This window comes from Astyanax mexicanus, chromosome 15 (assembly GCF_023375975.1).
Source record: "Astyanax mexicanus isolate ESR-SI-001 chromosome 15, AstMex3_surface, whole genome shotgun sequence".
In the NCBI taxonomy this organism is placed as follows: Eukaryota; Metazoa; Chordata; class Actinopteri; order Characiformes; family Acestrorhamphidae; genus Astyanax; species Astyanax mexicanus.
Genome location: NC_064422.1, coordinates 10788069 through 10814113, shown reverse-complemented (window position 1 = coordinate 10814113; position 26045 = coordinate 10788069). Strand labels below are relative to the sequence as shown.

The following is a 26045-nucleotide window of genomic DNA, read 5'->3' as shown; positions in this document are numbered from 1 at the left end:
CAAACACAGAACCTCAGAACCTCCAAAGTAACTGGAACTACAGACATGTTCCACAATGGTTCCAAGCTCTCCTGACCTCAATACAGATAAGTATTATTTTAGGGTTTAGACATGATGTTCTGTCTGGGCTCACCTGAGACGTTACTGTGGAGAGGCTGTAGGGTTGGTACATGCCCCCAAAAGCAGAGCCGGCCCCGCCCATCAGACCAGCCAATCCTGCGCTCTACAGAGAGAGAGAAAGGCGGGATAAGGGGCGGGATAAGAACTCTAAAACAGATAGAAGTGAACCAGTGGTGTCTAAACTCTATATATGTATATATACAGCTCTGGAAAAAAAGACAACTTAAAAATGATGAGTTTCTTTGATTTTACCAAATAGAAAACCTCTGTAATATAATAATCACAAGCCGTCAAACCAAACTGAACTGCTTGAATTTTTGCATCAGGAGTAAAGCAGCATAAAGTTATCCAAAAGCAGTGTGTAAGACTGGTGGAGGAGAACATGATGCCAAGATGCATGAAAACTGTGATTTGTGTAATTACTTTTATATGTTAAGTAGTTTTGAAACACTTTTATTTAAAGAGAAAAAAGCTTGAGTTGATACTTCAACTTCTTCTGAAGTATTTTAATTAAACACTAGTATCTATACTTCTACCTACAGAGTAATGAATGAAAGTAATGAATACTTTTGACACCTTGGATGGCTACGCCCTATAAGTACTGGGCTACTAAACGGTAAGTTCTGTTCATACTGTGCAGCAGAGGATAAATCAGGAATTCAGTTTGCCCTTTTGTAATTGAGAAGATTCACATACACTTCTTCAGTACTGCAATCAGGAAGCCCTTTTTCAGATCTGCCTGCAGGTGCTTCAGCCTAGATTAGCTGAACGTTTTCCTCTGTGATGAAGGACACTCAGATCTATCCTCTGCTGAAGAAACTGGTGTATATATATATATATATATATATATATATATATATATATATACTTTACATCAGTCTTCTGAGGCTCTATGATTTAGCCTAGTTATGCTTCTTGGCTCAGCAGAAGATTTAGATTAAAGCTTTATGGTATTTGATTAAATTCAAGCAATTAATATTCTTCTATATGTGTCAGACTTCAAAAGAGACAAATGGAAGAGTTCTGCTATAGCAGCCATGCATGTCTTTTCTATTATAGAGCCAATTGCAGATGAGCATATCATGCTGATCCATGCTGGCAATCTGTGAAACCAGTTTGTTTCCTTTTTTCTATATGTTATTGTGCTGCTAATTCAGGAAATATAAGACTGTTTATGATGGTTTTTATTTGTGTGTTCTTTTTCTGTAGGTAAAGGTCTATGATTGGCCACCAGTGGATCTCCATTGATGACCTGGAAAAGCATCCTGCTTAGAACAAAATGGCACTGTGGAAGTGTAGAACACAATGCATCTTGGGATTCCCTATGAAAACAGCTGCCACGTTTATATTTAACACTAACATTCGAGGGAAAAAAGGTGGTTATGTTTAGGATGTTTTCCAGGAAATTACAGCTTAATTGTGTGAAAAGGTCAAAGTCAGCATCCAGAAAGATCTGAGGTTTGACAGTGTATACGAATATCGGCAGCACTATTTGGCCAATGACAGGCCACTATTGTCCTTTTTTATTGTCTATTTATGTATTAAACTGCTTATTAGTGTTTTTTTAAGTACTTAAAAGTATAGTATTTTAATTAATACAGTTTAAGTTTAAACTCCTTAATAAACTATTTATAAACCATTTATAAAGAGACATATTTTAAAGTGGCACCAAGTTTTTTTTTTTTTTAAGAAATAGCAAAATATGTTCTATACTTTACATTAACAGTCACTTTCTCTGTTTGTCCGCCACCAAAATAGGAACACGCCAGAAATTTACCTGAACACACCTCACTTCCAGGCCACCACGCCCATCAGTGTAGATTTATTCAACACTAATGTCGACACTATTTTAACGGCGCGGGTGCAAGGCGTGAAAATAGACTGTTGATGGGGTGTAAGGTAGCAATAAGCATCGCGACACAACTGAGCAAACTTGTCCTGATCTGATCTAATCTGTGGTCTGAACATTAGATATTCAGTGACGGGTCAGATTGGGAGTTAGATTCTGTTAGGTTCTCCAGCTAAGCTAACCTTCACATCCTCCAGTGAGCAGTGAGCTGCAGTGATGGGTGGTGATCTGGAGGGGGAATGTTGGTGCGTGTTGGGCTGCGTGTGCGCTGTGACTCACCGCTAGCACTGAGCTGGCTGAGCTCTTGGTGTAGGGGCTGAACTTTGGTTTGGGGGGTTTTCCTGCCAGTCTGTCTTTATGTCTCCTGCTGCTCATATGCTGCAATGAGGACAAAATAGGTCAGACAGCATTTATATAACCACAGAGTTAAAAAAAAAGAAAGAATATAACATAATTTACTCTTGATATGCATACGTTTGTATGTATAAACTGTGTGTGGAAGAGATCAGATCAGGCATGCTTATTTTCTTTGTGTTAGAATGTCTGGTACAGCAGTGGACCATTAATATAGGATATACCCACAGTGCTAATAAACCTATACAATACGTTTATATATACAGATATGAAAAAAAAAAGAGTTTGAGTTTCTTTGATTGTAACAAATTGAAAACCTCTGGAATATAATCAAGAGGAAGATGGATGATCACAAACCATCAAACCACCAAACTGAACTGCTTGATTTTTTTCACCAGGAGTAAAGCAGCATAAAGTTATCCAAAAGCAGTGTGTAAGACTGAGGAAAACATGATGCCAAGATGCATGAAAAAACTGTGATTAAAAACCAAGCAGGGTTATTCCACCAAATATTGATTTCTGAACTCTTAAAACTTTATGAATATTAACTTGTTTTCTTTGCATTATTTGAGGTCTGAAAGCTCTGTATCTTTTTTTGTTATTTCAGCCATTTCTCATTTTCTGCAAATAAATGCTGTAAATGAGAATATGTTTATTTGGAATTTGGAAGAAATGTTATCCGTAGATTATAGAATAAAACAGAGTGGCGGTAGCTGTAAATAAGGTTAAAAAATCTGTTGCAATGCTGGGTTAGTGTAGCTAGCTACCTTATGATTAATGCCCACAGCAATAGCAGACTTAGGCTGCATTTACTTTAAATACAATATCAGAAACCGCTCTCAGAAACTATTTATTTTAAAATGTAAATCAGATATTCTAACACAAATGCAGAAGAAAGGAACTTTCGAAAGTAGGCGTGGCAGAGAACACACTTCTGCATATGTTAATACACACTGTTCATTGGCTGAATTTAACATGCATTGGAAAAATGTGGCATATACAAAAAGGCTGACACATTTTATATGTTAAATTCAGTAAATAAATAATATATATCACAATATATATTATATTTAACTTAATATTTAATTTAATCAGGGATACATTTGACTAAATTACAGAGTTTATAAACCAAGCACTCCATGCGCTCTCATGCATCATTTAACACACAACGTCACGTTTCCCTCGCTCTGCTCATTTCTAAACTCAATTTTACAGAACTGACCTGTTTGAGCTGAGTTTCTGAGTTGACAGCTATATCACACACATCGCAATGATACGATTGGCTGCTGGAGGTGGCACTGTTCTTGTTGCCATGGCGTTTAGGACGGGGATTCATGCGGGAGGAGGCCACCTTCCCTCCCCGCCGCCGAGGCTGCACGCACTGACCCTCCAACATCAGCTTGTGCTTAGAGCCTGCAACCATGACAACATCAATCAGACCAATCACACGGCTGCTATGGCATGACGTCGGCGCGCTTGCCCGAGCAAAAAAGGGCTAACCTGGAACAGCAGAAAGCACAGCACCAACCACAACCACCACCACCACCACCACACTCCGGACGCACGCTGCGTTCATGACCGAGGGGGAACTGCAACATTTCAGACCTCCAAGTGAAAAATGCAAAAATCTGACTCGAATTTTGAGATTTTTGGGTAAAATGCACTTTCAATAAACCCTAAATGAACTTTAAATAAAGTTAGTTTCTTATGGGGTTCTGGGGTAATTTTATATTTTATGGGGGTCATCTGTGATTTTATTCCTGTCCGGAACGACCATATGTGTTTTTCTCAGACTTTCTCTGAGAAAATTACAGGCTGAATTATCTACTGTTTTTCCTCCTGTAATTTTAGTCTCACCCGGACGAGTCTGAGTGTCGTCTTCTTGCATTTAATAAAATTGCTATTTGTCCACTGCCGTGCACTGTAATTACACTTTGTCATGCATTTCCAAGGAGATCCATGTAAAAACACAACAGCGAGTGGAAATGGAGGAGCTACTGAACACGATCGTGATGTGTCATGTGATTGAGAAAGCCAAAAAAACTAATTGGTCCTCGTGTTTTTTTTTATTGCAGTCCGGATGCAGGAGTTTTATCACTGAGTAGAAGTGAGAAATATTTTTTTACAGACCTCCCCCTACAAAAATATTAATCCCGTCCAGATAGGGTTTAAGACACTATGGGCCCCCATTTTTTTAGCAATCTGTAGGCGAGCCGTCTACAGTGCACCATGCATCTTGAGTTAGAGCGTGTCAGTATGTCTTTGCTATCATAATGACGGGAAAAGTATGCCTTGCTAACAGTCTTAATTAATTATTGGTGTGTTTTGTGCGTAACATGAAATAAACCAGTCGGTGGAATGGACTGAGCTGCTCGTTCACGCCATGAAGACGCACAAGCAGCTCATTTATGGGAACAGCAATGTTATTTCATTTTGAATTCTGTTTATAATTGATGTAAATGTTGGGTTTGTGCACTGCTTCAAGATACCAACGTGCTAAAGTCAGAGCACACCTGCATTTTAAAGGAAATGATGACTTGTATACTGATTGGTTTCATGTTAAGCTATAAATTGCTAAAATAGGGTCCTTTGTGTCTATGTGACGCCAGGTAGAGAGGAGTGACGCGAGCCGAGTTAAAAATACAGACAGGTTTATTAGCAGGAAGGCTAACAGGTACTGCTAACAGAATAACCAGGTAAACAATGATCTCACCGATAACCAAAGACGTAGTCAAAAATACAGTCCGAGTTCGAAATCGAGAAACAGTCCAACCATACAACAAATCCAATAAGGGCAAAACAAAAGACATAAACCGATTGTCCGAAAACAGGGTCGTAACGAGAAGGCAAAAACAGTAAACAGGAAAACGCTTAGTATGCAACATGAGTCGGCAATACCTCGCGGTGTTTGTTTACAAACGGATGCCTTAAATACAGGATCTAGATAAGAATGAACCGGAAGTAATTTAGAACACAGGTGAATCAGAGCGTCGGAGCGTAACGTGATTGGGTGAAGGTGAAGGGTTATTATTGATGTCATAATCAGGGGAATTCTGGGAAATAGAGTCCGGTAGTGTGGAAGGAGAACCAGGCTGCGTAACAATCTAAAGGATGGCCCTCCCTCTCCCTCACATCACTCAGTCTAAAGCCTTCTAAAGCTGACAACAGACTGGGAGACATTTTATATGTTTTATTCACCACAGTTTTTTATTCACTTTATTTCAACCTGGAGGCCTGAATGTCCAAGTATCAGACCTGAACATGAACTGGCTTTCCTGCTGCTTCATCAACCAAGAAATATTAAAAGCAAAAACAGTGCAGCTGAGTGTGTGTTTATTTCTGCTGTTTTTATCATTTCTTTAATGATAATGGAATTACAGGGTAATGGAGGATAATGAGGTAGACTCATTCCTACATTACACTGGTTTAGATAGCACAATATCGATACCCAAACTCTAAACATCAGCTGATACAGAACCAATACCCACCTGACTAGAACTGCAATAGTATGAGATTTTTTTAATTGACTTTAAGTTACAGATAAGTTAAATAATTTAAATTAATATGCAAATAAATTTTTTGCAAATCTTTTTTTTCTCAGAGACTTTTGCAACTGAATCAGCTTTTTTTAAGTCAATTTATTTTCAGATACATTTTAATAACTTCAAGACTTAAATGTTATATAGAGTAAATAAGTGAACTGAACTTCAGTCAATCCTTTCTTTTAGTAAACTTTACTTAATTTCAGCATACAATATTACCTAATTATAATAAAACTTAATTTATACAATATTTACTGAAATTTAAAACTTTTAGTTTAAAACACACATTTAAATATTTACATAATCTCAAAGATTTATTTTGTAAACAGGTCAAGTCTGACTGTCTCAACACATGGACGACATGTAATTCATTATTTTTAGTTTACTAGTATAAATAATGTATTACATTGAGTGTAATATGTGTTTTAACTAAAAATATTTAAATTTTAGGAACTATAATATATTATGTATCATAAATTATTTCAGTAATATTGTAAAAAAAATAAGTAATTGTAGTTAGGTAATATTGTATGCAGAAATTAAGTAAAGTTTACTAAAAGTAATGATTGACTGAAGTTCAGTTCACTTATTTACTTGAGTGGAAGTTATTTAAATTTATCTGAAATTACATTTACTTTAAAAAAAGCAATCATGTGGTGACAGAAGCGACTTGTCTCCTGTCAGTGTGAACGCAGAGTGAGATTAGCAGCAGATCATATCAGGTAAGAACTCATTCAGTATTCCAGACTCATCCCTCACCGCTATAATGAGCGTCCAGTTGTGAGCCGGAGTTGACGGTCACTTTGCAGACGGGACAGTGCAGATTCCGCTTGGAGTTTTTCCGGCTCTCTGAGTCCGGCTCCTCCTCCTCAGCCTCGGGCTCCTCCTCCTCTGCTTTGGGCGGGTCTGAGGGGTCTGAAGCCGAGCTCAGGGCGGGGTCAGTGACGGACTCACACGAGCCTCCAGACTGCTGGGAACCGGGAGAAACCTGGGGGGACTGAGGGGCTCCAGCATCTGTAGACGTGGAATTTGAGGTGGGTGTGATCTTGGTGGAGCTACCCTGAGTACGAGCTTTCTCTAGTTTCAGGTGGGGAGGATGTCCGTCACACTTGACTGCTGTAAAATAAAATAAAAAATTAAAAAGTCAATTACACTTATTGAAAAAAAAGAAAAAAGCACAATCCTGATGCTGCAAAACTGGACATTAATGCATTAATGTTTAAGACAATAATTAAATAATTTGTGGTCTAATTTGTCTCTGGGTGCCCTATCTTACAACCCGCCAACAGTCTATTTTCCCACCTTCTGCCTGTGTTGTTTAAATAGCATCAGAGTTTAGTACTATATCTACGCCGAAGGACGTAGTCGTCTATAAATTAGGTGTGTTTAGGTACAATTCTGCGGTATTGCTATCTTGGCGGTGGAAAACACAAGTGCGCCACTGACCGATTTGAATCATAAGTCAGACGTCCATACCAATCTTAGATACACAGGCGTGTAAATAACATTGCTGTTCCTGTAAATGATCTGCTCACAGAAGCCTTCAGGTCAGTTTCCTTTGCTCAGAAGCACTGCGCCAATAAAATATCAATCTGCCAGAGTGCACCTGCCTCTTAAAGAGAATGATGACCAAGTGACGAGCTGACTGGTTTATTTCATGTTACACCCCAAAACACATCCACATCATTAATTAAGAGAATAAGTACATGCTGCATGTTTCGAGCCACGCAAGGCATACTTTTCCCGTTGTTATGATAGCAAAGACACACTGACACACTTCTAAAGTAACTTCCAAGCAACTAAAGATCAGAAGATCAGAAATCAGAAGATCCCTGAACAACAGTAGTGAGCAGTGTCCCGAAGAGTAAGAAATTACAGTCTAATACAGGGCTGAATTTTTAGGACTGGATTTTTAAGCCAAGTGTGTGTGTAAAGACGCAGCCTGCTCTTATGAAGACATGTCAAGATGTTGCAGCATGTGTGCCGTGATGTCACTAAGTTTGTAGTCCGTAGAGTGCTGGGGATTGTAGTCTTTGGGCTCACAGTCACTCCTATGCTTTTTTTTTTTTTTTTTTTTTTGTTCCTTGAAATATATAATTATATTTAACAGATAGACAAAACTTTACAATAAGGGTCACAAAAAACAGTACTTACACCAGTAATAAACATTATTATATGGTTAAGTAACGTCTCAACTAATTATTAGTTGACACTAGTTAACACAAAATTAATCATTAATACATTTTAATGCGTAAGAATGTTTTTATTAATGATGAATTGAGACATTAGTTAAAACATTTTTTATTATTAATAATGTCTTAACTAGTTTTAACTAATAATTAGTTGAGACATTCTGTATTGTAAAGTGTTACCAATAGATATGTTAACCACTAATACAGGTTGAGGGTTTAATGTGTGAAAAATAATCACAATTTAAATCGCAATCTAAATATTCTGAGGAAAAATCGCAATTAGATATTTTGCCCAAATCATGCAGCCCTAGTCTAATATATTTGTCTCATTTGTTTGATTTGGTTCTCTTTTTCTAATTTTAGAACTTAAAATCACTTCGATCAATATGTCTGAATTTTAGTTTATCTGAATGATCACATCTAAACATTGGGTGGAAAAGTCTGAATTTAAGCTGCATTTAATGCATTAAACACAGACAGGAAAAATCTGACCAATCAGAGATCTGATCTACTGAGGTGATTACCCTACACAATTAATTACCACCTGCAGGGAGACTGACACACAGACAAACACTCAGTGTCAGACTGAGTCACACACACACACACACACACACACCTGTCGTCTCCGACACGCCGCTGTCCGTAAGAGCGGGGGGATGACCGGTCTTCCCCTCCTCTCGCGCTCTCTCCTTCTTCCTCTCGCGCTCTCTCTCTCTCCCCTGGCTCCTCTGTTTGTTCTTCTGGTTGTCGATGGCTTTCAGTTTGCGTGTGTGTTTGTGGCCTTTATAATGAGCCTCAGCCTGATTCTGTCAAAAACAGAAACACACACACAAATACACACACACACACACATATAGCTTTAATCATACTGTATTTACACACTTTAACATTAACCAACTCTATATACAGCCTTCAGATAAAGAGCGAGAGAGAGAGAGAGAGGGGTATAAAATCCTTGCTCCATTTTCTATTCCAAAATTAACTAATTTTTAAATATTTTTTAACTCTGAATCTAATAACACGTGTATTTAACTTTCCAAACATGTACTGGTCAAACAAACTGTTTTTTACAAGGTTTCTAATCTGAAGATGGTTACAAAACTCATGTAACATGTGATGTAAAATAATTTTGTAACAAGGTATGTTTAAAAGCAAGTCCAAATTTCTCTCAAGAAAGTCTTTATTTTAAAGAAATGGGTATAGACTGCATGTTCAAATACTTTATATTTATGACAAATAAATCACTGCTGTTACTGACACTCATTCCTGTTACTTTTAAGTTTTAAAAGTAAAGTTACAGGAATGAGTTTTTAGCATAGAGTTAGCAAAAACATGAAAAATAGCTAAATGGTGGCTATGCTAATAGCATAAGGGCACTGAGCACATTCTATTGATTTTTGCAAACAAATAAGATCTAAGAATTAGTTTAGGTAACAGGACTGAGTGTTGAGATTGAACTCCACCTTCATCGTTCCAATAAGATCAAATATACAGAAAAACTGATGAGGGAACTTAATTTTGGTCTTCCCATGGTTTTTAGAAGAACCAGCTGATGTCACTTCCTGTTGTAGATGTGACTTCCTGTTGTAGAATGTTCCAGACGTTATAGATGGGGTAATGTGTTACGGTAACAGGACTGAGTGAAATCCAGGGACACAACTAAAATGTGTTTTTTAACTTAAATATTATGTTACACCACTGTATACAGATTTGTATATTATGTTACACAACTGTAACTTATTAGTTTATAGTTTTACTAATTATAATGATAAAACTATTTTGATGCTCGGTCCAACTTGTGGAAACTGTGTGTTTCTATAGAAAAGCATTTTAGCGTCCACTGAAATTCAGAAGACCAAAAACTGGCACTCTGTGTGAGTGAAGGCCAGCGTGACAGAAATCACTCTCAGACTTTAAGAGACACTCTGCTGTGATAAATGTACCATTAAACAGACAATACAGCCCCTGCAGACTCTAGAAAACACTGGAATAACACACACACACACACACACACACACACACACATAAACACACACACACACATAAACACACACACACACACACTGTACATGATTGTAGCTATTAAACCAATTTAAAAGCAGGAGCAGCAGCAGCTCCCAAAGGTGCATCACTTATAATACAGCTCCCAGATCCCCCTACAGAACCTGAGGACATCCTCACACAGTGCATGCTTTCCTTCTGAGGTTCTGAGGTTTCTAGGGAGAAAAAATTACAAATATCAAAAAAGAGAAACTACGAGATGAGACGAGACACGATATTGGGTTACGAGAACAAGACGAGACGAGATTTAAAAATAGAATTTTAAAGAAAACATCAGAAATGAAAAATGGCTTGACAAAATCATATAACGCAAACTTAACAGACTGTTTTCTTTCACACATTGATTCTATAAGAAGTAAGCATAAAAAAAAAACTTTTCTAGGTCTTATATAGTGCAAACAATAAGTGCAAACCACAACCAGTCATATTAAGACTATGGTTTGTGTTTTTTTTTCTCCTAAATCTCTTGTAACTTAACTATGCAGAACCATAACCAGTCATATTAAGACTATGCTTGAAGTGCAAACAGAGACAGAACATGTTTTTAAATACAGTACAGAGTTAAGGGATTAGTACAGCTGCCTATGAAACAGTCACGTGTAGGATTTACTTACAGTATTTACATATGGTTTGTGTCTTGTTGGTCACTCTGTCACCGTTTATTGTTTCCACTGGAGCCAAAATGCAGCCAGACCTACAACTTAAAAGTAGCAGAAGCATCTTCTGTACAAATGCATGAATTTTCCTCTTCTGCTGAGGGTAGCTCTCACTGCTCTGCCATCATACATCACTATCGCTACTGGGTTGCCAGATCCCTCTTAAAAAGTCCACACTAAACAGTTTTTTTGCCCCACGAGACAGATTTAAGCCTGACGAGAACTATCATCCGTTTTAATCTCGCTACCAAATATTTCTTTAAATTCCCATATCCATATACAACTACAAGATAATTCATGCAAACCCAAATGACCTGCCATGTTGCTTTAAATACTACATGACCCGTGTGTGTGTGTGTGTGTGTGTTTGGGTTTGTGAGGGTGTGCGCATGTGTGACCATGTGCCCTACCACATGTTTATGAGTCTGTGTGTGTGTGTGTGTGTGTGTGTGTGTGTGTGTGTGTGTGTGTGTGTGTGTGTGTGTGTAGTAATAATCACTTTTGATTATGCACACATTCTTTCCAACACATTCCACTTGAATGGACAACCTCTGGGTGCCTGGAGCATTCGTGTATGCGTGTGTGTGTGTGTGTGTGTGTGTGTGTGTAGAATAAGAGGAGGGGATAAGCACAACGCAGATACACACGATAACCCACACGCAAACCCTCCATGTCACTTCGCATCAGGCGCTGGCGGTGCTTGGCCCCCTAGCATTGCTGGGTGACGGTGATGGGAGCAGAGGTTTCTGGCCTTAAGGCTGTCGCAACGCTCCAGTACCGACGAGAGATCCAGAATATTTAACATGCTTGTATGTGTGCACACACACATATACAGCTCTGGAAAAAAATAAGGGACCACTTAAAAATTATGAGTTTTTTAATTTTACCAAATTGAAAACCTCTGGAATATAATCAAGAGGAAGATGGATGATCACAAACCATCAAACCACCAAACTGAACTGCTTGAATTTCTGCACCAGGAGTAAAGCAGCATAAAGTTATCCAAAAGCAGTGTGTAAGACTGGTGGAGGAGAACATGATACCATAGTGCATGAAAAAACTGTGATTAAAAACCAGGATTATTCAATCAAATATTATTTTCTGAACTCTTAAAACTTTATTAATATGAACTTGTTTTCTTTGCATTATTTGAGGTCTGAAAGCTCTGCATCTTTTTTGTTATTTTAGGCGTTTCTCATTTTCTGTAAATAAATGCTCTAAATGACAATATTTTATATATACAAGTATATGTTCATCAAAACATAAATGAAAAAATGTCAATCTGGAAAAAAAATCTATTTACAGTACTGTATGAAAATGCGAAAATCTAAAAGGAGAACTTTGTGGAGGAATGACTAATAATGGAGTAAATAAGAGAAAAAAAAACAAGGCCTCTGATTGGCTGAGCTGGATTATTATTGGAGACTGAATACAAGAAAATAAAACACTTTAAATAGCTCAAATCAACTCAACTGAATTTAGAGCAACTGAGAATCTACACTGTATCATGCCTCTGTTTAGTATGTGTGTGTTGGGTCTTTGTGTGTGTGTGTGTGTGTGTGTGTGTGTTTGTGTGTGGAGGGGTGGGGGGTTGTACTTGGTGTGTAAGGAAAATTGGTTTGGGGATTTAAAAACCCACAGGGAGCAAAGAAATAAGAAATAACCGCATCACAGAGAGAGATGGAGAGATACAGAGAGAAAAGAACATGAAGAGAGAGAGAGAGAGAGAGAGAGAGAGAGAGAGAGAGAAAGAGAGAGCGATTGATGCAGTGGGATTTTCTGTTGGTTGCTGATAACAGAGAACACTCTCATGAACATAATCACCTTAAACAACCTTTACACACAGCAAACACCTAGGGCTCTATTTTAGTGATGTATAGTGCACCGGTCAATTGAGGATCACGCAGCTAGATTTAGGGCGTGTCAGTGTGTGTTTGGTATCGTGAGGGCACAAAAAATACACCTTGTGCAGCTCAAAATGCACAAAAGGCATGAACTGAACTGAATTTTGGGCGTGACGTGAAATAAACCCATCAGTGTGTCAGTTGTCATTCCCTTAAAGAGTCGGGTGAGCTCTGACTTTGGCGCGTTTATATCTTAACAGCGTGGTGCTTTTGTGTATCTCAGCAGATACTCAGATACTGAGCTGCTGGTTCTCACTGTGAAGACACACCAGCAGCTCATTTAAGGGAACAGTAATGTTATTTTATTCTTTATTCTGTTTATTGTTGAGTTAAAAGTCGGGTTTGTGCTCTGCAGAGCGCTGGGAGCACCTATAGTAATGGACTCTGACGATTGATTGTTGACTGTTGTCTGGGTTTTAATGAGTCAGTGGAGCTCCTGTGTTTTCCATCACTAAGGCAGAAGTTTACCTGAACACAGCTTACTTCCAGACTACCAAACCCATCAGTCTAGATTTATTCCTAAACTCTGAAGCTATTTTAAAAGCATGGGCACAAGGCGTGAAAATAGACTGTTTACGGGGTGGAAGATAGCAACAAGCATCACAACGCTGTATGATAAGGGCTCTAGTGTGAGTCATACACAGACATAAAGAGAGAAAGAGACATAGAAAGAAAGAAAGAAAGAAAGAAAGAAAGAGACTCTCACTAACTGTAGAGTTGAAGCGTAGGTGGCATATGTTGCAGGAGATGATCTGCTTCTTTTTAATTGGCTGAGGCAGGCCAAACGTGTGGCTGATCACAGCCTTCTGTACCGGATCCATCTATAGAGAGAACACACACAGATGATTTTTTGTGTTTGTGAGCCCGAGCCCAATTTAAACAAGACATTTTTTAGTAAGCAGAGTTTAAAACTGAACTTTTTAAAAACATTTTTGAACTGTTTAAATGAGCGAAATTCGTTTAGAATGATGTTCATTAACATTGCAACACTGAAGAAGTATAGACCTATTTTTTAAGAACAATCTTATCTCCCCGTCTACTCTAATATAATCAACAATGCCTAAAAATATAAAACACTTTATGAACAAACTAATTCATTTATTTTAAACATATAGCCTTAGTGCAAAACACAGAAAATAACAATAAGACGTCATACAACTACTGTAAGTGTAATGTGTAGGTGTCCTAATACTTCTGTCCATATAGAGCATTCCCATCAAACACCCAGAACTGAACCCTCCTTCTTAATCAATTCACTGCGATGCTCAAACCAAGCAAACAGTCCTCCGTCCAACAAATCACACCCCCAACCTTTCCCTCACAGAGACAATCTACCACTAGTGGCGAAGCTGCTCGCTAACAGTCTCAGACAAGGTGGTCTGACGTGGCCGTGAGGGGGATACGCAGGGGTCATTCCTCCACAGAGGAGCTTTATTCAGGTTACATAACATTTAGCCTCGCTAACGCTTTGCAGTTGACCGCATTTCAGAGCTGACGGCCACACTAAATATAGACGATCTGCTATAAAAAAGGTCAGAAAACTACATGTAAACCAAAGCAGCTTCCACATACAGAGCACTGCACATGAGTCAAAGACTATCCTATATTACTTAATTGAGTCATTTCTTAACCTAATTTTACTCAAAAGGAAGGAAACACATCCAACCCTGAGGAGGAGGATGAGGAAGGACCACAACAGCAGAAGAACCACCATCTCTGGGTCCACTTCTATCTGCCAAGAACAGAAAGCTGAGGCTGCAGCAGAGAGACGCTCTCACAGGTCAGCTAAATACTGGAGAAATATAGCCTGACCTGAACCTGGATTTCTGCTCAGGGATACAGGTTATAAGATCAGAACTTAACAAGAAAAAAACGCTCCTGAAAAATCTGCTAGAATTGATGTCTAGCAATCACATCAACATGGACCAGATTCTGAGAGAAATGGTTTCAAAGTCTTTTGAATAACTTATCACTTGCACTTTAATGGACACTTAAAAGGGGTTTCCAGTTATTGATCTGATACTCACTGTACTGTACTGAGTAATTGACTCTCAAGAGGTGAATCTGGTTGGCATTCTGATACTGAGTGTACTGGCTGACAGTTGGACTCTTGAGAGGGTATCCAGTTAGTGTTCTGATACTCACTGTACTGGTCTGAGTGATTAAGTCTCGAGAGGGGAATCTGATTAGTGCTAGAGTGTACAGGCTGAGGGTTGGACTCTTGAGAGGGTTATCCAGTTAGTGTTTCGGTACTCATTGTACTGGGCTGAGTGATAGAAACTTGAGAGTGAATATTTAACAGAAAAAATATTGGCATTTGTTACAGATCCACTCTTTTAATAAGACTTCCTTTTATTTTTTTCTAGAGCACGCTAATGCCTTATCGCTTTCACTGTAATGGACTCTCGAAAGGGGGATCTAGTTAGTGTTCTGATACTCTCTGTACTGGGCTGAATGATTAAATCTCGAAAGGGGAATCTGATTAGTTTTTTAATACTAAGTGTACAGACTAAGGGTTGAACTCTTGAGAGGGGTATCCAGTTAGTATTGTAGTATTGTGGTACTCACTGTACTGGGCTTAGTGATGGACACTTAAGAGTGATTATTTAACAGAAAAAATATTTTCTCTGGTCATTCTTTGCACTTATTACAAGAATAGCAGCACCTTCAGCAATGTGTTGAAGCAGGAGGTTGACTGTCTCCTCTACAGGAAATGGTACTGATTTTGTCATTCAGAGTGGTTTAGTGTTTTGGCACCATTTGCGGGAATAAAGAAGGAATCAAGTCCAGTGAATCTTGATTAATTAAATAAATCAATGGTGTTTTGATGTTTACAAATTCTTACAGCGTTGTGTTTTATTCCAGACATGCTGCTCCTCTGCCAGTTCTTTAATCTACAGCACGCTAATGCCTTATCACTTCCACTTTACCTCGGCACCCTCTCTGCTCGGCTCCTGCTGAGATAACAAATCAAGTCTTTAATCTACAGCTCGGATTGGAGTGTCCAACTGCATTTAGCTGAAGTGCCTGCGCCCGGGCAGAAGACACACAGAACTGTGCATTAGAGCAGAGTGTTCTGATCCAGTATCAGCGGCTGTCTGTGAAATCCTAAAGGATAAAACCACCGTGGATCACGGTGTTCTGCATATTTAGGGAAAGTACTTTTGAAGAGAGCTATAGATGCCTTCATCAAATGACTCTGCATTTTAGTGATACACAGAGTAATGACGCTTTTAATTTAAGGTCATGCTCATATCATCATATTATCAAATCATATATGATTACAACAGGATGATTAGGCTCATGTGATAATATGATATGATTGAGTATTGGGCTGAGTAATGGCCTCTTGAGAGGTTTATCTGGTTAGTGTTCTGGTACTCACTGTACTGGACTGAGTGAAGGACTCTTGAGAGGTTTATCTAGTTAGTGTTCTGGTACTCACTGTACTGGGCTGAGTAACAGACTCTTGAAAGGGGATTCTGGTTAGTGATCTGATACTCACTATACTGGGCTGAGTGTTGGACACTCGAGAGGTTTATCTGGTTGGTATTCTAATACATGCTGTACTGGGCTGAGTGATAGACTCTCGAGAGGGGTCTCCAGTGGTCTGATAGTTGGTGGACTTTTGAATGATGGTCTTTACTCTGTTTCTCCAACAAGACACATTCGTTTTGGACATGTTAATCTATGAAATTTTAATCTATGGTTAAGTTTGAGTGAGAATTCAGAAGAGGTGTGCTGCTGCTGTGAATCAGTATCTGGTTAGTGTTCTGATATTTACTGTACTGGGCTAAGTGATGGACCCTTGAGAGTTTTATCTGGTTAGTATTCTCAAACTCACCATACAGAACTGAGTGATGGACTCACAAGACGGGTCTCCAGTGGTCTGATAGTGGTCTGATAGATGATGGTCTTTACTCTGTTTCTTCAACAAGATACATTAGTTTTGGACATGTTAATCTATGCCTGAGTTTAAGAGTTTGCTCCAGCTGTGCATCGTTTTTGTTTTCCAGCGTTGGAGTATGTATTGTGTAATTGAGTTAATCTTACACTGGCAAGTTCATTTTAATTGCCCCTAAGCTTTAAACATCCAGCTTTGAAATGTAATAATTAAAAATACATAACATAAAAAATCCTGTACGCAGAATAGTGGCTGCCAAAAAAAAAAATTAATGTATGTCTGGGTCAGTTAGTGAGACTGACCGTGTTAAAGTTAGGGAAGAGGCTGAGGGGGGAGGAGCCATTGATCCTCAGAGGGAGAATGTGCTTCAGGTCCAGCTGAGGCTGCAGCGTCCGACCGGGGAGCGGCAGGGACGCCAGTAACGGACTGCCCTGGACTGGACTTCCTGTATGGACAAAAAACAAAAAACAAAAAAATCACCAAACTTTATATATAGCCTTCATTCATCTGCCTTCAACCTGGGCCTATTATGAGCATCACATTATCTTTGCTGAGCTGAATTGTTCTCTCTATTCTGCCTTAACTTCTCTCTTTCTCTGAGTTCTGCATCACTGATCTCATATCTTTTTGTTCGACTGCACAACAGATCACTCAGCGTTACCCGCTGCAGTATAATCCGGTATCTGTCAGTGCGAGAATTTCTCTGTGGCTGTGGACCACTGAATTTAGGGTGTGTCCAAACTTTTTACAGGTATTGTATATAAAGTATACGGTACATAAAGAAACTTCACTTCCTGTTTCTCAGAAACGCTGTTATTCTTCGTTTACATGCGCAGCATCACTCTCTGCAGTTATTATAAATCATACAGTCACTAATTACCAATCAGCATGCCAATCAGAGATTCAGGGGGGCTGTCTGGTTCCCGCTGATCGAGAGAGAGGGGGGTGGGGGGGTAATCAGAGCGGTGAGAGGAGGCAGGTAGAGATGGTAGAAGTGGAGACAGAACCATATGAGTGAAATATCATGATATAATTACACTGACAAGTACTGGAAATGTAAAATACTTGCATTACACTGAGAACATCATTAATGAGCACTGTGAGAAGGTTGACTATTGGTTAAGGTTAATTATTTCGGATTATTTTGGAAATTTTGGATTATACTTCAGGTAGAGTTGGTATACAGTGAATAGCTCTATTTGAGTAATGTTCTAATCCAGATTCTAAGAAACTTCTCAACTTAGTAAAGAAAAAAAATATTTTTAAGGAATTTGAAGAACTTTGTGCAGTTGTGCTCCACTGCAAAGACAATCAAAAATGTTATGGTGATGAAACTGGCACTCATCAGCAGTTTTGGGAACGTTACGTTGAAAAAGTAATTAGTTATAGTTACTAGTTTCTCTCCAATAAAGTTACTAACTGAGTTACTCCACTATAAAAGTAACTAGTTACCAGTAAAAGTAACTATTGCATTACTTTTGTGTTTTTGTATCAGGGGCGTTGCCTAGGTATGTAAAAATCCGGGGCTCAGCCCAGTTAATTAAATTAGTTTATTAGCTGATCAGTTGGATCCAGTGGAAAACATATAATTTTAGGGCAGAGACCAGGGTTAAGAAACTCATTTAAACTAAGTATAGTACTAAATTCTGGCTATCCACAACATCCAGCTTCTAGCTAACTGGTTACCTAAATACATTTTTGTTAATTATAGCTTACAGTAATCCTGCAATCCTAAATTAATAAAAACACAGTATTCATTTGAAAATGAAATAGGTATTGGCTGATGTGTGTTTTGATTCAGAGACCAGCTATCACATATGCTGCATACCCCCTACTACACACAACACACACATTTGCGCCTTTGTCTGTATGCGCGAAGTAAAAAAAAAAAAGGTCACTGAGAGGCTAAAGTAACCTGCAGTAACGGGGTGTAGGAAATGGTAACGGCGTTATAATGACAGTCAGAGTAATTAGTTAGATTACTCGTTACTGAAAAAAGTAACGGCGTTAGTAACATCGTTAATTTCAACGCCGTTACTCCCATCACTGCTCATCAGGACCGCCTCAAAAGGAAGGCTAAGAGTTCCCTCTGTTGAACAGGATAAGTTCATCAGAGTTTCCAGCCTCAGAAACCACAAACAGCTAACAGCTCCCCAGATAAGAGCACCTAAATGCTTCTTCACAGAGTATTTTAATTTGTTTAACACTTTTATTACACAGTTACTACATAGATCCTTAAGAACCAGATCTCAGACCGAACCAGAGAAGTTGAACACAGCTCTATGATTTCACAAAGTCAGTCAGGAGCATATCTAACACGCTAACCAGAGAATTTGGCTACTGGGGTCTCGTCACAAGGGTGAAAAAGAGACTGAGCTCCTCTCTGTGTGCCTCCTCCCTGTTCTCTCCATCCGAGCTGATGGAGTGATGCTGAAACGGGTCGTTACTCTTAATCGGCTTACCGCGGCCGAGTTCTGGAGACCGGGCTGAACTGCGGCTCTGATTTACTGAAGGTGTGAGGGTGTGAAATGTGTGAAACTCCATCACACCTGCAAAAATGCAACAAAAGAGGAGAGTGTGGAGGACTGTGCTTCTTTTCTGTTCTGCTGGAGTGAATTAATGACTACGCGAGGAGGCGTTTCTGCCTGAGGCTTTAAAATACAGAGGGGGTGTAGAAATGCAAAAACAAAGAGATGATTATCACCTACACCACAGTTTGCTACAGCCTGCAGGTAATCTAAAAGATAAAAACTGTGCACTAACATAAATATTCTTGTATCATAGTTTATGTTAAATATGATCACTTTGCTTACAAGGTGAAATATTAGAGTGTTTCCGGAGGTATCTATCTATCTATCTATCTATCTATCTATCTATCTATCTATCTATCTATCTATCTATCTATCTATCTATCTATCTATCTATCTATCTATCTATCTATCTATCTATCTATCTATCTATCTATCTATCTATCTATCTATCTATCTATCTATCTATCCATCCATCCATCCATCCATCCATCCATCCATCCATCCATCCATCCATCCATCCATCCATCCATCTATCTATCTATCTAACAGGTTGTTAAACACCTAAGTTTAATTGAATGACTATTATAGAGTCAGGCGCAGCTCCCTTGTCAGCAGCTCTAGCTCTGTGCAGCTCAGCTGTTTGTGTATTTATTTATACAATACAATATAAAAGAAAAGAAAACATGTTTGGACCCTGGTCTCTATTTTAAGCTGTGAAAAATACTCAGAATGAAATTTTAAGTTTACTTTTTACCCCAAAAAACCCATGATGACCTATGTGTCACAGACACTTTAAAAGGTGTGTAAAATTGTATACGGCACTTTCTCAGTCATCTAATGTTTTTACAGGTTCTGACAAGTTTATAGAATAAAATGTTATGAAAAAGTTATGGAATTGCTGTTGTGTAATTTATGTTTCATTGGCTCTTATATAATACATTTACATTTTTATAGTTATTTTGAGCTAAACATTTTTATTTATTTAGACTAAAAAGTTTACATTTTGGTTTATAGTTTTCTTTGTGTGTCCTGATCAAAATACTGAAAGGAATAGGCTGCTCTGAGTGTCAGGTTTTTAGTATCTACATGTATCCTAGAGGTGTGATTATTGATTATCAAGAAAAATACATCCACCTGATGCTGTTTCTCCATGTAGTTTGTCAAAGTAATAATTAATAAGCCATGTAATGAACTATATATCATCAATATTCTTATGCTTTCAACTCATAAACACTCTAGTCTAACCATTTTTAAAAGATATCTTAGGTGTGAATATATTTAAAGTCTATACATTCAAAAATAAGTAAAAAAAACAGGCGCTTGGTAAAATTTTGAGCAAAACATGATCAGTTCCAGGAAAATATAACAATTCTGCTTCCTTTTACATTTTAAATGATTATATTTTTGAGCAGCCGTATGTCTTCTGGAGTAAAAGAGATCAGGGCATGTGTCTGTCTGATATAATTACTGTGTAAGAGGAACTGAAAACAAAAACGAAGAAGAAAAATACACCAAAACAGCCTAGAGTTCAAAGGGTTAATAGGTAAATATACAGGAACAAAGTTCACTATTAACTCAACATTAATTACTGAGACTTACAGATCTATTTCAACATACTCCAGTATTTCTACACACTAAGAAAAGTAAGTACAGATTTGTACTTAAAAGGGTACAAAGCTTGTCGCTGGGGCTGTACCTTATATTGAGGTACAAAAAAGTACCTTTCAGTGAAAGTCCTTTTTTGTACCCATGGTTTTTGTGCCAGTAAAGATTATAAACATTAACTAAATATGGCTCAAAAACTTGATGATCCAAAATTGTCTGGCTTTCAAATAAAAAATGTGCAATTAAAATAAATATTGTTTATTAGGACAGTGATACAGAATACAGAATGTACCTTTTGGCTGCTGGTTAAATGGTACAAATCTGTACTTATTGCTGTTAGGATAGACTTTGTACTTCAAAGGGAACAAATCTGACCCTGTAAAGACCAGTATTGTACCATTGAGGGTACAATTATAAAGAGTGTACCTCTGAGTACAAAAAGTACTCATATCGTACCTCTGTTTTTTTGAGTGTATATAACTTAGATAAATATAATTTTTGTTATTTTATATTACTGTTCTTGATCTGCAGTAACTCCTCAGTCATTAGTAGTGAGATACCATGTGTTTCTATTAAAATAGCCTTCCTTCTGTTTTATTTAGGCAGATTTAGATATATAAACACACTGTGTAGCACAGCTTTATAAAGTAGCGCAACTCATCAGAACACAGGCCCTAAAAACGACACGCTGTGACCAGGTGAGGACCAGAGATTCTGTGGGTCACTGTCTGTTCAGAACATCCGACCCAGTGAGTTTAATGCTAGAGGAGAAACAGACACAGCTGATGCAGATCTGAAGGACTTCAGATTCTCATTATGATCAGTTTCAGCTGAAAGGGGATTAACACACACACACACACACACACTCAAACACACTCGGCGTGAAATAAGAAAACGAGGGTTTAATCTCTCTATTATCACAGGATTAAGCTCGGGATGAGTCATAAGCTGGGAGGAGACTGGTTTTAAGAGTGGAGGAAAAATGAGGCCAAACATCCCATTCAGCTTCACCCAGGAAGTGGAGGAGATGGAGGAGAGAGAGAGGGAAGAAAAAGGAGGGAAAGATGGTGAGAAAGACAAAAAAAAAATTACGTAAGTGATCTGAATCTATAGATGGCTGTATAAACAGGAAACAAAAAAAGTATTTAATTGCACACAATTATGAATTTAGGACACATGGTACTGTTTCTGTCTTAAAACGATATATAAATACAAAATTTATTCCAAACTGAAGGATTTCATATACAGCCAAGAAATGCAGTATGGCAGTATGCAGTATCAATGAACATCGATTTTCTGGTCTATTTTCATACACAAGGTGCGTTTTAAGCGACAATTGTAAGGAATAAGTGTACAATTAAGTAAACAAAACTAAAATTCTTTAAAATATATATTTCTTTTAAAGTCAAACGAGCGCTGGATATTAATCTACACAGATTTCTCTCCTGAAAACTGTTCATATGGGTGAGTAAAGTGCATCCGTTTATTTAAATAAAGCTTAGATTTCCAATATTTCCAATATAGTGTGGTTAGCAGCGATTAGCGCTAGCAAATGCTGCCTGAAAGAGCTACACTGAGGAACCCTTAGTGTTTCAGTAACCCAGGGTGCTATCAGCTAGCGGTTCGTCCCACATAGCTTGTTTTAACACGGAAAACACGTAGACTACAGTTCAATATACTCACCTCTGAATGGCGAAAGAGCTAGTGCTGTAGTTAGCGGCTAATGCTAATGCTGCTCCAGCCTGTACTTCAGGTGAATGGCTTTATTGCTCCTTACAACTTTACTGGTAGACCCAACACCTAACAGTTAGGTTACTGTGGCTTTTTATGATCCTAAATTTAACTCAAACACGAAACACCAAACCTTCCCATCACAAATACACTAGGTCACACAAAGGTCCACAACACAAAACGAGGCATTAATAACTTAAAAAGTGCAGACTACGTAGACTCCGCATAGCGTAGCAGCTGCCACCAGGAGTAATGGCGGCTTCTTGTGCACTTTTTAAGTTATTAATGCCATGTTTTAAATGTCAGGACTCTCCTCTTGGATTCTAGTAAGGAGGTGTGGAGCTACTTTGAGCTGGATAACGGCGTAAAAAGTGATTTATCAGGGTAAATTATGCACCATGTCATCCAGTCTGAAGGGTGTTTTGGACAAACTGTTAAAATTTCTGAATCTCTGAACGCTGTGGGAGAACGGAGGTGTGCTATTCATCAAAGAAAAGAACTTTTCATCATGTTTTACTACAGTAAAAGAGTTCTCCTTTAATAGCACTCTTCCTATAGCCTATATCTACACTCTCCACCACAACATGCACCTCCCAAATAACCTCATTCCTTCTGATCCACAACCACTAACCAGATCTCTCAGCTACTCCTGACAGTTCCTTCATGACTGTCCTCAGCACACGGCCTCTGAACCCTAATTCCACCGAAACGGACCTGACTGACTTTACTACAAATCCACCAGTCTAACATACAAACCTGCATATTTTAACATTTTTATAAAATAAACTATCCAATACAATCCAGCATCTGGCCTCAGAGTGTGAACATTATGTAACTCAACACATGTTTCCATAAGACTGTGTGTAGTAATGACCTCAGGTTTGTTCTCATCGTCTGAACATAAGCATCCAACATTTAGAATGCACTTACTGACAGCTCTCACTTCAGCAGGGTTCAGTCGGTGGGGAAAAGGCCACCGTGATTGACGAACGCTACAATTATCCCGCACAGCTGCAGGGAGAGATTAGACCCAGGCTTCTAAATTTAACCGAGTGGGCAAATCGTTTTAAAATCAGCCACGTGTCAAAAATACACGCCAATCAAACAGTCTGCACAATAACACAGATAATCATCTGCAACTATTTCCATCTCTTTATAAAATGTGCTTGAAAAAGACAAATTTTCTAAATTGCACTAAAGTAATAAAGATATTTATCTATGAAAATTAAATTAATCTTTCTTTGCATCCAAAAGCTGGATTCTGACGGACCTGATGGTGTAATGTTTAACCAATCAATCAATCAACCTTTATTTTAACTTTGGACTACATTGAGGGTGACCCTCATTTACAATGCAGCCGGGCATTTAAGAAATTAGAAATAGGGAAAAAATAATTAATAAAAGAAATACACACTTTGGTTTTGCCAAATTAAGAGGACGATGGATGATCACAAGCCATCAAACCAAACTGAACTGCTTGAATGTTTTTGTGCACCAGGAGTAAAGGCATAAAGTTATCCAAAAGCAGTGTGTAAGACTGGCGGAGAAGAAAACATGATGCCAAGATGCATGAAAACTGAGATTAAAAACCAGGGTTATTATCTTATAGTGTCTTATATATCTTATAACATTATGAATATAAAGATGGTTTTCTTTGCATTATTTGAGGTCTGAAAGCATATTTTTTTCTGCAAATAAATGCTCTAAATAAATAAATAGTAAAATCAGAGAAACTAGTTCAGAAACTGAAGTGATATATATATATATATATATATATATATATATATATATATATATATATATATATATATATATATGCTGTGTTGTAACTGGAGCAGAGAGTGAGATAGTGACTATATTTCTATGAATATAAAAAGCTGTGGTTAAAGTTCTCAGACCGGGTCAGAGCCGATCACCAGCCTCCCGTCCTGCTGATCCATTTACAGCCAGAATTTACGACCTGTTCCAGTTCCAGCTCTTCATACCGCCCACTGAGACCTGTCCAATAAAGCCGTCTAAAACAAACTGCACTGCTTTTTAGTGCTGCTCGGGAACAAGTAATGTACATAATCGTGACCAGGACTTTTCTTATTAACATATTTACATAATGTGCAAATAGATGCCTTAATGCACTGTATGCTGGTTAGAGGGGTCGGTGTAAAAAGTGTAAATCACAGCATATTTGAGGAAATTATCATAATGAAGTATTGATGCTGTGCTGCTGTGTTAAGAGTTTAGAGTGTAGAGTGTTATAATGCACTCCAGTGTGAATTCCTACTGCTGTGAGACGCTCACAGTAAAGGTGTTTCCAATCAATGTGTTTAAGTTAACTTTCAGCACTTTTCAATATAGGGGTGAAGATTTATAATGCAGCCGTATGATCATTTCTTTATTAGTGTCGTACCTGACTTAGCATTTTCTCATTTGCATCAGATTAGGTAGTTATGAATATGAATACTTAAATATTTATTCATTTTTCCCCTTTAATTTATTAATTACTCCCTTACATTTTAGGCATGGATTTGGATTCCTGTAATGATGAGACAGACAGCACAATAAATGTATGTATAGTGTTGTATTTACTATATATATATATATATATATATATATATATATATATATATATATATATATATATATATATATATATATATATATGTATTATAACAAAAAAGATGCAGAGCTTTCAGACCTCAAATAATGCAAAGAAAACAAGTTTATATTCAGTTCAGTTTGAAAAGTTCAGAAATCAATATTTGGTGGAATAACCCTGGTTTTTAATCACAGTTTGTTTCATGCATCTTGGCATCATGCTCTCCTCCACCAGTCTTACACACTGCTTTTGGATAACTTTATGCTGCTTTACTCCTGGTGCAAAAATTCAAGCAGTTCAGCTTGGTTGTTTGATGGCTCGTGATCATCCATCTTCCTCTTGATTTTATTCCAGAGGTTTTTAATTTGGTAAAATCAAAGAAACTCATTATTTTTAAATGGTCTCTTTTTCTCTTTCTATATTTGTAGTGGTCTGGCTTTCCAGAAATCTACTACTACTAACAATAATAGTAATAAAAACAACAAAAAAAGTTATGGTACACTATTTTGTTTTAACTTTCAGTAGCACTCTGGGAGAGTGATATAAAGGAGCATCATTATTACTACAACAATAATTATTTATGCTGTTTTTTGTTATTTTGTTATTATTCGAGGGCAAAGATAATAATTAACGAAAATAAATGTATATAAAAGCTCTAAGACTGATAGCTTAACACGCAAACACACACCCACGCATAATAATATTTATGGTGGTAGGAACATATGTACACACAGAAAGCTCGCCAGACACACACACACACACACACACACACACAGAGCAGTCTGAAGTCAGCACATGCTGGCAATTCTGAGCGTCTCCTCAAAAGCAGATTTTTCACAGCTCGATCGGCCCACTCTTCATGGCCAGCTCTCAATCAGGCCTAAAAATAACCGCCGAGCATCTGCACTGGAGGAGATAAGACTGTTTCAATCAGGCCTGTGAATAGAGCTTACTCTGAGCGTATACAGCAGATCTCCCAGCCTCTCTCTCTCTCTTTTACTCT

General features: G+C 37.9%; 1 protein-coding gene across 2 annotated transcripts in view; it reads right to left on the bottom strand.

Moving 5' to 3' along the window:
* The window catches only part of LOC103023065 (zinc finger protein 385C), a 78263-nt gene that overhangs the window by 6300 nt on the left and 45918 nt on the right, over positions 1-26045 (bottom strand). For both annotated transcript variants that reach the window (XM_022669279.2, XM_022669281.2), the window contains 7 exons: positions 16885-17027; positions 13389-13499; positions 8674-8863; positions 6625-6981; positions 3546-3736; positions 2249-2347; positions 134-223 (listed from right to left, as the gene is read on the bottom strand). In XM_022669279.2, coding sequence (XP_022525000.2) covers positions 134-223; positions 2249-2347; positions 3546-3736; positions 6625-6981; positions 8674-8863; positions 13389-13499; positions 16885-17027 — 1181 coding nt within the window. The remainder of the gene's footprint in view (positions 1-133; positions 224-2248; positions 2348-3545; positions 3737-6624; positions 6982-8673; positions 8864-13388; positions 13500-16884; positions 17028-26045) is intronic.